The sequence below is a fragment of the Lygodium microphyllum genome, chromosome 29, assembly GCF_053477565.2.
Source record: "Lygodium microphyllum isolate KBCC chromosome 29, Lygodium_microphyllum_v1.1.10, whole genome shotgun sequence".
In the NCBI taxonomy this organism is placed as follows: Eukaryota; Viridiplantae; Streptophyta; class Polypodiopsida; order Schizaeales; family Lygodiaceae; genus Lygodium; species Lygodium microphyllum.
In genome coordinates, this window is record NC_141163.1 from 21,221,177 (window position 1) to 21,237,423 (window position 16,247).

The 16,247-nt window shown below is 43.5% G+C and overlaps 1 protein-coding gene across 1 annotated transcript in view; it reads left to right on the forward strand.

Annotated features, from left to right (window-relative positions):
* The first annotated feature begins 1,003 nt into the window (after window positions 1-1,003).
* Window positions 1,004-16,247, forward strand: part of LOC148010443 (uncharacterized) — a 115,440-nt gene continuing 100,196 nt past the window's right edge. Inside the window, exons 1-3 of the mRNA XM_087671542.1 lie at window positions 1,004-1,569; window positions 2,327-2,595; window positions 2,684-3,359. Of these exons, the coding sequence (XP_087527668.1) occupies window positions 1,387-1,569; window positions 2,327-2,595; window positions 2,684-3,359 (1,128 nt within the window). The 5' untranslated portion in view covers window positions 1,004-1,386. The remainder of the gene's footprint in view (window positions 1,570-2,326; window positions 2,596-2,683; window positions 3,360-16,247) is intronic.

Consider the following 16,247-nt stretch of genomic DNA (forward strand, 5'->3'; position numbering starts at 1 on the left):
TAACATGGAGGGTAGTTTGACATGCCATAGTCTAAGGTGTATTACTTGCATTTGGGAAGCCAGATTGAAACTTGTTTTTGGAAGCCTTAGGATAGACCTTACATGGGAGGATATCGCATGTAAACACTTGTGGTTTTGGGAAATTACATAGTTAAAAGCTAGAGACAAGAAGGGGTAAACTCTTTAAGGTAATTTTGGGATATATGATGTAACCAGGAATATTGTTTAATGTATTTTCAAATCTATTTGTGTAATTTTTTTTAAAAAATATGTTAACAAAAGGTTAAGATGGGTATTTCTAGACCAAGGATATTGCTCTCGAGCCTATATGGCACAATAAGAGGAGAGGAGACCAAATATAAAATAAAATATCAATATATATAGTTAGCATGCTCGATTGGATGGTTGGCATCATTGTTATGAAGCTTGCAAGGCTTTGTTTTTGCAGCTATCCCACAGTTGCTTCCCTTTCCCCTTAAAAAATAAACTAAACTAAATGCTTTTCACACAACAAACAATGTGCTTTGGACAAAATGATGTTCTAGGCACTTCGTGTCGAGATTGGGTGGGGGCATACGTGTGGATTGGGCGGGTAGGTGTGCGTATGGGTAGCATTGCATGGGTGGCATGTGCCCCTCCCCGTGCAAAACCTTCCGGTAATAAGAGTAGTAAAAGTATGATTAGTCTGTAAAACTTAATTTCTTTGCAATAGATAGTTAAGAAAAAGAGCTAGGACTTACTATAAGTAAATGCTACTATAAATAAAGCAGATACTTATTTTGAGATTGAATGTTCGTTTACTAAACAAAGTGTTTAATCTTTTCCTAGTGGTTTTTCCAAGACTAACATATTTCAATTTTCTCCACTAGACAAAGGGATTATACCTTGGTTTAATATCACTAAAGTACACATGAAGAAAGTGGAAGAAACATTTTGGATTCTACGAGGGCTAGCGGACCAAGGACGCAAATGTTTTTGAGTAGCTTGTACTTGTGGGAAATGGAAATTCAGTCTACGGGGAATACTTTGCAAAAGCCACGTTACCCCTGAATTCATGGCACTCAGGGAAATTCGCAAGGAGAGCATTGGCACTTAAGAGTGCATAGTTGGCAAGCTTCTAAAGTCTGATGAGGGTTATATTTTGTGGAGAATTCGGGGCCATTGTCTACACTCCGAAATCAGAAAATGAACGAAGACATTCGTTCGTGTTCTCTGGACATCAGAGTCGCCATCTCACATACTCCTTCTTGACGAGGGGGAAGACGAAGAAGAAGAAGAAGAAGAAGAAGAAGGAGGGGGAGGAGGAGGAGGAACCAGAACCAGAAGAAGAAGAAGAAGAGAAGGAGGAGGAGGAGGAACGGGAGAACGACGACCAAGAAGAAGACGATGTTCCTTCCTCTGCTGATCGCCTTCCTCGGGGGCGTCGTCTCGCTTGCGCTAGTCCAAATCTGCGCGGCCTTTCTGCTGGTCCAGCGCCTGCTGCACCCCCGCTCTCTCTCCAGCTCGCGGTCTTCTTCCCTCTCGTCCCTTGATGCCGGGCCTTCCGTCACATCTCACATCTTCCTTAAGGTAAGGCTCTTTCTCCTTCCCCCTTGTTTTGCCGTTCTCCTTCGTCTGCAATACATAGGGAGGCAGGAAAGAAGCATCGGCTTGCTTTCCAATTCCTTTTGAAGGTTATTACGGAGAATTCAGTAACGGAAGTACCGGTTTGTCAAGTTGAAACGCATATGCACTCTACTCGACGAGACTCGAACTTTGCATTTGAGGAGTTGGCTGGCATTCGAATGCACTTTTGTAAACCATCGTATCTCATTTTTGAAGATGGCTTGCATTTGAAGATATTAATGAGAATTGAACTTGCAATTGAAGAGTTGGCTGGCATCCGAACGCACAATTGTGAACCATTGTGTCCCTTTGTTGAAGATGGTAGATTTTCTGGTTCGTGATTGTGGCAGGTGGCAGATTGTACGAGATTTTGCCCTTGTTTGCTTCTGTCTATGTAGGTTATTAGCAGTTCACATGGGTGTGAAGGCCCAACAGAAAGCAGAAAACACGTTAATACTACCTTTGAAATCTTTCATGCCTGAATCATGCTCAGGTCCTGCTGTCTGGCACATGTTTTTTAATCAGTAGACAATGAGCCAAGTCACAATGCTTCTCAACTTAGAAATGGTCATCGTAATAAGCAAACACATTTAAGAGCAGTTTTATAAATGTATAGACCATCGCATGATAGATACGACAATGCATTAAATTATGCTATTTAGTGGCATACATACTTAGATGCCTAACGATTAATCACCAACGAAGAGGCTTTTTGTTGAAGGGTGATCTGTGGGTAGCTGCAGCACCTCCATCTTTATGTGGAAACAGTCATACCAAAGTTTTGCCTCCAAAAGAAAAGCAAACCAAAGACTATAAGAGGAAGAATTTTAGTTTTGACGATTCTCAGGAAATATCTCCTACCCGACGGCATGCTACACTCGAAGATCAAATGCTCACTCTTATTGCTGATGATGGGTCTGAAGAACATATAGATATGACAGGATGCAGCGTTGTTACTGTTTCAGGAGGAAAGGAAGCTTCTACAAAATGGTACCTTGTAGAATGCTGAAATTAATGTTGTTTGCTTGAATAACAGTTCACAAGTTCTAATTACTTTTTAATTATTTCTTGTATGAAGGGCCAAAAAGTATCCCATAAAATTGGAAAGTAGGGATCAAAAGCTTTTTGCGGGGAGCTCCATTTGCTTGATATATGCAGAAACAGGATGGGAAAAAGAAACCTGGTGTCACATTCTACGAGCTGCTTGTAGGTGGAATAGCAGTGCAGAAGATTGGTATATTGCTCAAAAAGGAGAGTTCCATGAGTATTGCCTGCTACTCGACAAGGCATATCCAGCTTTTCAAGCCTGCTCTTCAAGCACACAAAATCATGCGAATAACGATAAAGGAATACCAGTCAAGCCTGAGATAGCTCTTTCCAGAAGGCAAAAATTCATGAAAAAGCTAGCCAAGTTGGGATCATCAAGGGGAAATGTATTTGTTTCTCGGTGCTCCAGTGATGGAGATTTAAAGAAGACTTTACTTGAGACAAAGTCTGGTAGCGGGTCCTTAGACTTGAAACTTCAGGCTCGAACTGAAGACCTACCTCAGCAAACCGCTTCTGATCTCAGGAAAGTTTTCTCTGAAGAAGAGCACAGCTTGCCAGGTTCTCGACAGCAAAATTTGGAATATGCTTTCAATACAGTATCACCTCTAGACCAAGGATCAATGTGCTGGAATGTTTTGTTCTCAAGGTTGTTCTTTGATTCTTATCACAGCTCCAAGTTTCAGGCAGTTTGCCACAAGCTGATACAGGCAAATATCAAAACCTCTGTTTGTCAAAGTCTCTAAATCTCAAGCAAGTCTATACTCACTTGTGTGAAGGATGGTTTTTCGTAATCAGGCTCTTACTCACACACACACATGCACACAGCACACATAAACACATGCATGTCCTTCAGCCAATTTTAAGCATGAGGAAGGATGCTTGAACTTCCATTCAATTCCAGCCTGATTTCATTGTATATAGCTTCAAAAACTGCAAAGAGCAGTGCGCACCACTTGTAGACTTCATGAACAACAGCAATTCAGGTTCTAATCACTGTACCATCATACAGTGCAGCAAAGTACTCATGGTCAGGTGCAGCATGGGTCCAAGAAGACTTTTGGGTATGCTCTCATACCAAAAGGAATACCCCAACCCTGTCACTCTCTCTCAAAGACAAAAGACAGATGAGAAAATGTGGTGAGATAAACAACAAGACTGGAATCAACAATGTATTACTAAACCACAACTCCTCAAATGAAACGCTAAAACACAAAAAGAGGGAAGAAGTGGAATCTGAAGAATGAATGAATGCTGAATGCAAATGAGTGAAGAAGATGATATAAATGTGATGCCCAAGGACTAAAGATGTCCAACAATCATTGACTCTTGTGGACAGATTCTGAGTGCAGTAGTACCACCAAAACTGATGTAGACGCAACTGAATGGAGCTTAGGGTGGTATCACGTGTGAAGAAATGCTCTAAATGCAGAATACATAAAACCAACCGTATGATAAAGCACAAGCTGAAAAACACAGAACATAGCTAGGGTTAGGGTAACTTAGAGACAGTGAACATAATGAATAATGAAGTGAATGACTACTGAATATACAATGCTCATGCAACAAACACATTATATAGTGAACACTGGACCTCAAACTCTTGTATCTTTGGGATCAAGGTAGAGATTGTGAGCTGGAGAGTATGTCGTACTCTAGAATGAATCCTGAAACATAGCAAGGCAGCCTTTGTGTGTCAAACAACAGGAAACACATCTACAGAGGTTGGATTTGATGCAGATGGGCAGTGAGGGGAGAGAGAGGCTAAAAATGTAGGTACTTGAGGAGAGAGAAAATTTGGGTGACACGTGAAAATAGTAGACGATTGTGCAAGAAGTATAGGTGATAGCCGAAGGAGAGAGAAACTCAATAAATGTAGGAACTAGATGATGGGGATAGTGTTTGACTCATCGCAATAGCTCCAGATGATGACACCAATAGTAAATGTTGGGTTCTGACAGTAGGCGACAATTCTAGGGTACCAGGCGATAGTTCTTAGGTGGAGATGAAGGTTGAAATCAAGTGCTAGATGATAGCATATAGCAAGGGAAAGATCTGACTATGATGTCCTCTGTGAAGGGGTTGTGGATAGTAGAGATATGGCTCTTAACACCTGCAAGGACGAGATTGAGAAAGAGTAGTGAGTTGCATGTCTATTTATAGAAAGATTGGGGGACCCAAATTAGGGTTTGGTATGTGGGACACAATAACTTTCTAGGATTGCGTTTCTTTTTAAAATTATTAGGTTTTTTCATTAATTAAGTGTGTTTGGGAACCAAAACCGAGCCATGAGAAAGAAGTCCTTTTGTTTATGTTTTTAAATCCCAAGACGTTCCATCCCGACAACAGCTAGGGCTTGGAGCAAAGGGAATGCGTTGGTTGCCGAGTGACCTATCAAGACTATAGCGGTGATGGTTATCTTACCAAGGGAGCCTAATTTATTACCCCAGAGAGGCCAAGGTATTGAACTAAGGATGCTCGTCAGTTGCCAAGGACATGCCAAGTCTTGCAAAGGTGGATGGAATCAACAATGGATTTTCTTAAATTTTTGATTTTTCTTAAAAAAAAAAAGATTTGTGTTTTAAGCTGTCACAAGATTTAACATTAAGTGAGGGTTTAAATCAATGTTTGTCCCATTGAGTCACTGTCCCTCGAAGTACGGGAAATAAGGATGGATAACCCCATTACCTTAGTAAAAACATGTAAAACAATCCCACACACTACTAGGATAAGTGCTTAGGGATTATCTAAGGGTGGATGTGTGCCAATTATATAAAGAACATGTGGAGAGACAAGCAAGATGACGTGGGAACAAGCAAGTCGAGCAAAGCCAGCATGCAAGCATAGGGGAAAAAAAAACTATCTTTAGAGATTGCCATGTACAATGCTATGAGTATGGTGGATCCAGAGTTGATCACTCCAAGGGTGACTAAAAATGGATAAATGTGCACAGATGCATATTTCAAAGAAATTGAAGTGCAACTAGCAAGCTCCTTAAATAAATAGCCTCAGTAGTATCATTGAAAAGAGTCCGAATTGTTGCCTTGGTCGAGGAAGCCGCAACTCTCTTGCTTAGGGGTAACCCAAGAGATGAGTGTTGTTCTCAAGGTATAAAGGTAGTTGCCATGGGAATGCCAGTTGTCAGGATCTCCCGTCTAGACAGAATCAATGTACTCCTATATGCATGAACCATGACCATAAGTTAGTTTATAATTATAGGTACACCTTAAGTATCTTAATACATGAATACAAGTAATCCAATGAGATATTCTAGATGCATTAAAATAGTGACTAAGCAAACTATCTGAATATGCAAGATTTGGCCTAATATGTATCAATCAAAGTAGTTTCCTTACAATAGAACGATAGGTGTGAGCATCAAAAGGCCGACTCGAGGCATCCTTATGTAGATGGACAATGGGATCAAGAGGCGTGGCTACGAGTCGTGTTTGATTAGTGCAATACTATTCCACCAGTTGTAGGGCGTACTTTTGTTGTGGTAGAAAGATACTTTCCTTGGATTGAACAATCTTCATTCCCAAGATATAAGATAACAAACCTAACTCAGTCATCTTGAATGTAGCGCAAAGCTCTGCTTTGATTTCTGCTATGGCGACAGAATTGCCAATGAGGAGTATATCATCAACATACAACACGATATAGCTGACCCTTGCGCAAGTGGTGTGCACATATATATTTGGATCATAGGGGATAGATTGGTAACCACGAGTCCGTAAAAACTCGTCCATCCTATGTAATCAACTATAAACAATGATGCATATGAAGCCTGAGGGACAAGTCAAGTAGACCTTCTAGGGCTCTCTGGAGTGGAATCCAGTGGAAGTTCCGCGAATCTCGCATGTTATGTTGGTACTAGCTAGATAATGGGTCCTGCGAAAGGGGTCGGGGAGTTGAAGTGTTTGTAGGAAGGTCAAGAGCAGGTAGTAGACCCGGCTTAGAAGGCACGATCTCATGTGATGTGAGTAGACGTGAGGATGCAGAGTCCGGTGTAGAAGACTACACAATGTCCCTCTTATCAAAGACAACATTCCTCTTAATGATCACCTTGTTCATTTGAGAATTGAACAAACGGTGGGCTTTTGCTTTGAAAGAATAGTCCATAAAGATCAAGAGATCAGCTTGAGGGGTGAGCTTGTCAGAGTGCATTGATATGGAAGTGTGGGACCAAGACTTAGAGAGAGTGAACATAGAGAGAGAGAGAGAGAGAGAGAGAGAGAGAGAGAGAGTGTGAAATGTAGAAAATCTGCAATGTAGAATGCTGTATAGGAATGCAGAAATATACACGGGTGTAGAGAGAATATCTGCGTATGTCTCCGCCTTGAGGACCTCAATCTTTGTCAACCCGCGCGTTGTCAGTCACCAGTAGGCTATCTTTGTTAGATGTAGGTGTCCAAGTGCTAGACAAGATTGCTATAAATAGCAGAGGAAATACCACGAAAAAATAGCCAAATCAGGTCGGTTGCATTTAATGCAGCCGATTGCATAAAACTGTCCGACTGCTGTTGTACCACGTGGCAATTGGTCTGAGTGCAGACATGGCTGCAATTGCTGACTGGTCCGATTGCTGACGTGGCATTGTGCTGCACTGTCCGTACTGCTTGTTGCAATACTGTTGTCCATGGAATGATATCCCTAACACCCCCTTTTAGATCTTGCACAGGTCAAAAGACTGAGGGATCTGGCATGTCTCTGAAGAAGAGCCTGGGAAAGCGCCTTCATGAATAAATTTGCAAGATTATCCTTCGTCTCCGTCTTGCAGTACTCCACATTCATGGTCCCATCCAGAAGCTTCTCTGGAATGAAGTGATACTAGATCTCAATGTGCTTCGTCCGGGCATGGAATATAGGATTTGTACCAAGACAATGCAACTCTCATTGTCGCACCGCAAAAGGGTAGGACGAATCTGGGGGTAGCCAAGCTCCTCCAACAATCTCCAAAGCCACACAACCTCACATGTAGTGGAAGACGTGGCCCGATACTCCGCCTCAGTAGAAGAAAGGGCTACCGTGGGTTGCTTCTTGCTACTCCATGAGATAACACCTGTACCCAAGGTAAAACAATAGCCTGTAGTGGACCGCTGGTGGTCCACATCGCTAGCCCAATTCGAGTCGCTCCAACGCGCAAGAACAAGATTTGAAGCACCTGTACCTGTTGGATAAGAAATCTCTAAGTTAGAGGTCCCCCTCAAATACCAAAGAATCCTCAGGCCAGCTTGCCAATGCACCTGTTGGGGTTCACTCATGAACCCTGCCAAAAGAGCCATAGCAAAACAAAGATCAATACGAGTGTTGAGTAGCCAAATCAAGGAGCCAATCAGTTGACGATAGCGGGAAGCATCCGTCAAGGGAAAAGCTGTGTGTGAAGTGGCCTTCCAGTTTGGATCCATAGGAGTAGAAATGGTCCAACAACCGATAAGTCTCCATCTCAAAAGTCACCAAGAGCTCTTGAATGTATTTCTACTGAGAGATGAAAATCCCCCTTTGAGACTGATAAATCTCGTGACCCAAGAAGAAATGAAGAAGCCCCAAATCCGTCATCTCGAACGTTTGATGTAAAGTTGTCTTGGTCTCTTGGACTTTCTGTGCATGGTCACCTGTAAGAATCAAATCATCAACATACAACACAAACAACACACGACCAGCCTTAGAAGTGTGCACATAAAGCTGCGGATTGGCTGTGGAGCACCGATATCTCGACTTTGACTGAAGAAACGAGTTAATCTTCTCATTCCATGCACACAGAGCCTGTTTGAGGTCATACAAGCTTTCTTCAACCTGTAAACTTTCCCATCCGAGGATCCAAAGCTAGGAGGTTGCTCCTCATAGATCTCCTCCTTCAAGTCACCATTGAGAAATGTTGACTTCACATCCAATTGATAGACAAGCCATCTCCTATGGCTAGCCAAGGCAAGAACAACTCGAATAGTCGCCATACGAGCAGTGGGGGCAAAAGTATCATGGAAGTCAATGCTTGGTCGCTGAGCAAAACCTTTAGCAACAAGGTGGGCCTTGTGCTTGTCCAAAGAACCATTGCTAAGGTACTTGGTCTTGAAGACCCACTTGACGCCAATCACCTTGTGAGAGGGACGAGGCACAAGGTACCAAGTGCCATTCTTCTCAGTAGCCTCCAACTTGGCTTCCATAGCCTTTCGCCAATGGTCAAAATGTAAAGCCTCCTTCACTGAAGTGGGCTCTTGATCCTGCATAACACGGATCATCAAACAATAATTAGAGCAAACAAGCTTCTAGAATGTGCTTGGTTCCTCTGTGACCTCCGTGGTCCATCCTGCGGTTCCCACTCCTTAGGGACCCCCTTGATCCCTGAATCTTGGAGTGTGTCACGGGCCCAACGAGTAGGAGGCCAGATCTCTCCTTGTCGCTCTCCATTTGCTGAAGACTCGGGTACATCCACCGGCGGAAGCTCCTTTGGGTGGCCAGTGGAAGGGAAGACTTTGAATTAGAAGAAGAATCTCCATCAAGAGGCTTTGGCTCCAAAGGAACTGTCTCGGGAGGCCAACTCTCCCCTGGATCTCCAAGGACGGGGTGCTCCTCACCCCCCTCTGAGGTCGGAACTTCCACAAACCACACATCTTGGCTCGTGTAGACATCCCGCTTGATGGGATCAAACAAACGATAACCTTGGGACTAGGAGCTGCAGCCAATAAAAACCTGTTGTCGGGAAGCTGCCTCAAACTTGTCATGCTGCATCTTCAGGATGTGCACATAGGCGTCACACCCCCAAAGATCGTGAAATAAGAGACATTAGGCTGAGTTTCAAAGTAAGTCTCAAAAGGTGTCATCTTGTCAACGACCGAAGTGGGAGATCGATTGAGGATGTGGATTGCAGTAGCCACTGCCTCGGCCCATAAAAACTGAGGTGTCTGTTGATGCTTGCCATCTCGATCACACTTCAGTTCTTCCGCTCCAAAACGCCATTCTCTTGAGGAGTGTTGGTGTTAGCAAACTCCTGGTGAATGCCCCTATCTGCACAAAAACGAGCAAACCTATTTGCCATTCTCTTGAGGAGTGTTGGTGTTAGAAAACTCCTGGTGAATGCCCCTATCTGCACAAAAACGAGCAAACTCATTATATACAAATTCACCACCCTTGTCTGAGCGCAAGGTCTTTAGTCTTCGGCCGGGTGAAGCCAATCCTTGAAGTGTTAGAAAGCCTCTGACTTCAACATCAAGAAATAGGCCCATGTCATCTTGCTATAGTCATCTACAAGTGACATGAAGGACAAGCTTCCCTTCAAGGACTCGGTCCTTATCGGGCCATAAAGATCCATAGATACAAGCTTCATAGGTGAAGTAGACCGCCTTGAAGCTTTGTTGGGAATCGCATCCCGATGTAGTTTTCCATGAATGCAGGAGGCAAACCTTGGACAAACAATCCTTGTGACGCCTTCCAAAGGTACTTGTAGTTCAGGGGGCCAAACCGAGCATTGCTAGAGCTCGGACTGTGCCTGAGAGGTAAGAAGAAGAGAGGTAAGAGTTGAAGAAGACTTCAATTTGTAAATGCCGTTCTCCTTATACCTTGAAGAGAGAACCTTCCTCGATCCACGATCAAGAACTCGAACAACATCACTGTCAAACTCCACCAAGAGACCAAGGGAACAAATCTTATGGACCGAAAGCAAATGATACCCCAAGCGTAGCACATGCAACACCTCAGAAGTGTGGGTACTACCACATCCATCTGGAATCAGTTGCATCTCACCCCGCGCAGCAATAGACACAAAAGAGCTGTCTCCAATGAGAATTCTCCTACGCGAAGGTCGCAAGTGGGCAACACCAACAGGAGGAGTCATGTGCCGTGAGGCACCACTATCCACGATCCACTCTCGAGCCTAGGGAGCTGTCATTGCAGCATCAGAAGTTTTCGGTGTAGGGTCCTCAATGACCGCTAAGTGTAGAAAAGTAGTTGATGAGGGTGCAGCCACCGCTCCAGAATCCTTCGGGTCCCTCTTCTTGGTATCCTTTTTGTCTTTGTCGGGGCAATTCTTCTTCCAATGACCGGTCTTACCACAAATATGGCAGGTCGATTCCTTCTCCTTGTCGTCCTTGGATTTGTTGTCCTCCTCCTCCTCCTTTTGGTCTTTCCCCTTGTTCTGAGAGGCTTGACCAATCAATGCCTCTGATTTGGAAGCATTCTGTCGCTTCAATTGTTCCTCTTGGTCCAAGACCATAGGAAATAGCTCTTCCCATCGAAGAGTCGACTCTCGCCCTGATGCAATAAGAGCGGAATAAAAGGTACCGAATTGTGGTGGCAACTGGGACAATAAAATGATAGCCATATCTTCGGAGGAAATCGGCTTCCCCGCATTTTGAACCTGCATGTGAAGCTGTCGAATCTTGTTGATGTGTTCTTGAAGTGAAGAAGACTTATTTACGGACAAGGTCCGCATCTGCACCTCCAAAGAAACCCTCTTCATCAGGGTCATCTGGTTATACATCTGGTTGAGCTCCAGCTATATCTCTCGAGCCACCGTCAAGTGCTCGATGTGAGCTATCATGACTGTAGTACAAGAGAGAAAAAAAGAACGAATCTTGGCATTCAGTTTGTTCCAATGAGACTGGGCCTTGGTCAACTCCGCATGAGCATTGCAAGAGAGTTTGGACTCATCTCTCATCGAGGGCCTGTTAATCTCCTCCATCACAAGCTCCACCAAATCATAAGACTTCAGAATGGCCAACATCATCATGTGCCAGACGGTAATTGTCACCATCAAGCTTTTGATATGATGGAAGAGCCGGTAGGACACGCACCTTCCTGTCCATGATCGCCTGGAACTCCAAGTCAGTCTCGGTAGACATGTTCACCTGCAATGCCTGCACAAACGCAAAAGCAGCCCCCTCGGATTGTGAAAACGTAGCCTGTTAGGGCCCTTTCCTCCACTTCCCAAACCTTCTTCAGCCGCCGGAGGTGATGAAAAGGTAAAATCTGCAGTGGAAGGCCTAAAACACAGCCTTCCTCTCCTTCAAACAGCAACAACCTGCAACAAATTCACCAACTGGACTCCTTTCCCACACGCCCACGCTCGCTTCAGCCTTGATCCGATGCGCAGCCCTCTTGCTCGCCCTCGAATGCTGGAAACGCAGCCTTGTGTCGCGTTGAAATCTCCTCTTCAGGTAGGTTCTTCAATCAGTCAGTCTGTCTTCAATGCTTTGATACCATGTCAGAGTGCAGCGATGCGGAAGCATGGGACCAAGACTGAGAGTGAACATAGAAAGAAGAGAGCGAGAGGAGACAGTGAAACACAGAAAATCTGCAGTGTAGAATGCCGTATAGGATTGTAGAAATATACAGGGGTGCAAAGAGAATATTTGCGTATGTCTCCGCCTTGAGGACCTTGATCTCTGTTAGCCCGCATGCTGTCAGTCACCAGCAGGCTGTCTCTGTCAGATGTAAGTGTCCAAATGCTGGACAGGACTGCTATATATATAGCACTGCTATATATAGCAGAGGAAATACCACAAAAAAATAGCCGAATCAGGTCGGTTGTATATAATGCAGCCAACTGCATAAAACTGTCCGATTGCTACTGTGCCACGTGGCAATTGGTCCATTGCAGACGTGGCTGCGACTGCTGACTGGTCCGACTGTTGATGTGGCTGTGACTGCTGACATGGCATTGCGCTGCATTGTCCATACTGCCTGCTGCGATACTGCTGTCCAGGAAATGATATCGCTAACAAAGCTTTCCTATCTTGTCATTTGGAGTGTGTATAAGGACGATTATCAAAGACTAACAATCACCTTATTTGTTTGAGAGTCGAACGGTAGGCTTTCGCTTCAAAAGAATAATCTACAAAGATCAAGAGATCAGCTCGAGGGGTGAGCTTTCCTATCTTGTCATTCGGAGTGTGCGTATAAGCACAACTACCGAAGACTATGAAGTGAGAAAGAACAGGTTGAGAGCCAAAAAATGCCATGTACAAAGTCTTTTTAGGGACTGCTGCAGTTAGACATTGGTTAAGGATGTATACCAAAGTGTTAATAACCTCTATCCAAAGGTGCTCGGGGAGCTCTGTTGCGAACAACATAGAGTGTGTCATATTCATGATTGTCCGGTTCCTACGTTATATGACTCCATTCTGGGTAGGGGAGTTGGTAGAGGTGAGATGGCGTGCAATGCCTTGCTCCTATAGAAATTCAGAGAACTCGTGGGAGGTAAATTTGCCGCTAGAATCACTCCTCATAGTACCCGCACAATGACTAGTCTAGTTATGAACCAACAACACCCAAGCACTAAAACAAGTGAAGGCATTGGGCCTTTCTTGAGGATATATCTAGAAAAATCATCCACTATAAAAAAGAAGTACAATGCGCCATTCTAGGCAGTAGTGGATGTGAGACCACAAAGATCTACATTAATGAGCCTAAGGGATTTCTCAGCATGTATGGTAGACTGTTGAGGAAAGGGTCATTCGATATGCTTTACAGATCTCTCAAGATAGTTTTAGGCGTGGAAGACCCTCAATCATCCCTTGACAAGATAGCTCATAAAGACTAGTAGTCAAGATGTTCTAAGCGAAAATACCAAAGAGGCTCAGAGTCCGTGGGCTCTCGTGTGGTGGCTAAGGCGTGGAAGCGATGGAACTCCAAATCATCGACAGTCGGCTTGATAAGAAAATGAGTCATGTGGTAAAGGCCAATAAGCTATGCCTTGTCACGAGCAAGCACTAAACTAGTCTGAGAGTCTAGGAACTTAACTGTGGTCGCTATGAAGAAAATTGCTTGCTCCAACTCGTAAAGTTGTTGAATGGACAACAAGTTCACCCCAAGCTGGGGGACATGATCGACATCATCCAGTGAAGCCAAATCCGGATATTGATCAGTCAAAAAACTGATGTGACTTTGGGCCTGAATCTTGACCAAGGAGCTATTTTCTACATAGACTTTCCTGGTTTCAGGGGCTTGGGGAATGAAAATGTCCGCTATAGGAGTCATGTGATGGGTAGCTCCATTGTCCAGAAGCTAAACAAGTGCTAATATGCTTGGCTATGACGAGTGGGCCTTTGTAGTCACCTCGTAGGAAGGCAACTCGTAGATGTGAACAAGACTCGCATCCGATGTCTCTAAGGAGACGATGTGGGTCTCTGCAGATTAGTTGGACAAACCCTTCGGAGTTGAGTAGTTCGCCAATTGTGATGGCTGACTGGTGGTAGAGTGGGTTTGGCCTTGCCATTGTCCCTACAGGGGGTTGCTCGATTGGGGTGTGGGGGTCTAATTCTTGGATTTTGGTTGTGCGCCTTTTGCCTTAGATCGATACTTGTCATAATGGCCAACCTTTTGACAATGTTGACAATACCTATTCTTTTTAGGTACATTCTGCCATCGAGGTTTGAGAGTGGATTGTGTGGTTCCTTGGGATTCATCAACCTTGTTTTGATTTTGATTTTGATGGGAATTTTGTTTGCCCTTGCCTTGTTGCCCCATCTGAGAAGATGCAATGAGAGCCCCTTTATTGAGAATGTGTTATGAAATTGATTGAACAACCTTGCATAATGCAATGATTGACACTCAAACTCATAAAATGTGGGCATTTGAGGTTATGAAATCACATGTTGCACAAAATGGACATATCTTCTTGGCAGCTTGTTAAGGAACAAGGTAAGTTGATCATCAAAGGACTTGGGAGTCCCAGTGGTTGAGAATTTAGTGAGGAGACGTTGATACTCAGCCAACTTGACTTTTAAGTCATCCTTGTCTGTGATCTTAAAAATTTGAAGCTTATGATTTAAATTGATATGATGGGTCCTATCTCATCGAGCCGCATAGCGGTTAGTCAAGTGTGCCCAACGCTCGGATGCTAAGTTGAAATGCTAAAGTTGAGAGTGAAACTCAGGTAATAAGCCTTGCATAAGCTTGACAATAGCAAAGGTGCTATGAGCCTTCTATGAGCGGATGCCCTTGTAACCTCTCTACTAAATCCCATAGGTTCTGAGAGTCTAAGAATATGCATTATAAAGTTAGACTAAGTGGTGTAGTTTGACTCGTTGAAACGAGTCTTGTCATTAAAAGCATGCTTGGTGGATGAGGAGTTAGAACAATGAGGTGTTTGTGAATGGATAGGTGGGGTAGGGTGGAGGATAAGATGGTGGCGGTGGATAAGGAGGAGGAGGGGATAATGTTGGATAGACAGAAATAAACAGTTGATGTCTAACAAGTGCCGATTGATGTGGAGGTACCAAACGTGTCATAGTTTTATATGGTACTGTAGGTGGAGGTGGAGACATCGAGACATGATAGCCCTGTCCAAGTGTCAGTTGGGGCATAATAAAACAATCAGGTGGTCCACTAGGTGAAGGCATAGAGGCAAATTGTGGTACCAAACGATCCATACTCGAGTATATTTGGGATGCACTCCTAAAAGGCTAACCCAAAAATGTGTGATTGAGTCTTCATCATAGGGACACCACCTAGAAATGGGTATGTAGATGTTCTAAAGGTTGTGCCGAAGCATGCAGAACCCCCTGATGTGGGGTGTGGTAGTAAATGTGGTGCACTTTATGGAACCAGAAAAGAAGGTGCAGCGGAAGATGAGGGAGGGATGGGTGGGAGCCCAAATGGATTAGTGATAGATGTTGTTGTGGGAAACATGGTTGGTTTCTTTTGTTCATTAAATGCATTGAATGAAGATGCACCTATTCCACATTGACCATGAGTAATAAAATTATTTGAAGAAAAAGGGAGAGAGGGAATATTTACAAGTTTTCCTTTTAGCTTCTTACCTAGTTTTGAGTTCATAAAGAAATACTTGTCTTCCTCATTACTTAGAAACAAGAGGTTATTTTGAAGAGTCTCTTCTTGACAAACATTCCCCGATCCAATAGAAAATAGATAATTAGTTAGTGTAGAATTTGATATAATAGGGTTTGTACTTGGTATTAAAGAAAAGAAGTATTGTGAAAGTGGAGTGTAATCCGAGCCACGTTCCACATGCGGATAGTTAGTATGTAGTGGAGATTTCAAAGGTCTTGCAAGATCATTAGTTCTGTGCATTGAATCTAAAAGAGATAATTTCGGCTTGCCTTCAACCTCCTGCTAAGCCCTATGCATAAGGATGAGATTATACTTAGGGGTGGAAATTTGCTACGGTTTGTGGACTCCATTGTAGTTCGATGGCTCTCCACCCTTGTCAGATTGGGCAGTAGTAAGTTTGAAGGCCCACTTTTGATAGTTTCTGTCTATGTTTAGCTATGGAGATTGGAGTGGTGGTGTGAATGCTTTCAAAGTCATTTGACCCTTTTGTTGTTCATGCTTCTACGGATGAGCTTTCCGATCAAATTCTTGTTGAGCTAAAAATGCGTTAGCTTGACTTAAAGAGCCCCAAAACATGCTTAATTAATAAAGAAGCCTTCTTATTTTGAAAAGAAACATGATCCTAGAGAGTTTCTGTGTCCCACAGAAGAGTGTCGCTCGTCAACTTGAATATATCAACATTCACCTACACAATGCACATAAGATTGTAAATACTAAAGTCTAAAGTGTAAAGTAAAAAACTAAAGTTTAAAACAACAAATTTTTTAAATTTTATGGTTAAGTGTTTACCTGCTTTGGGCTATCTCAGC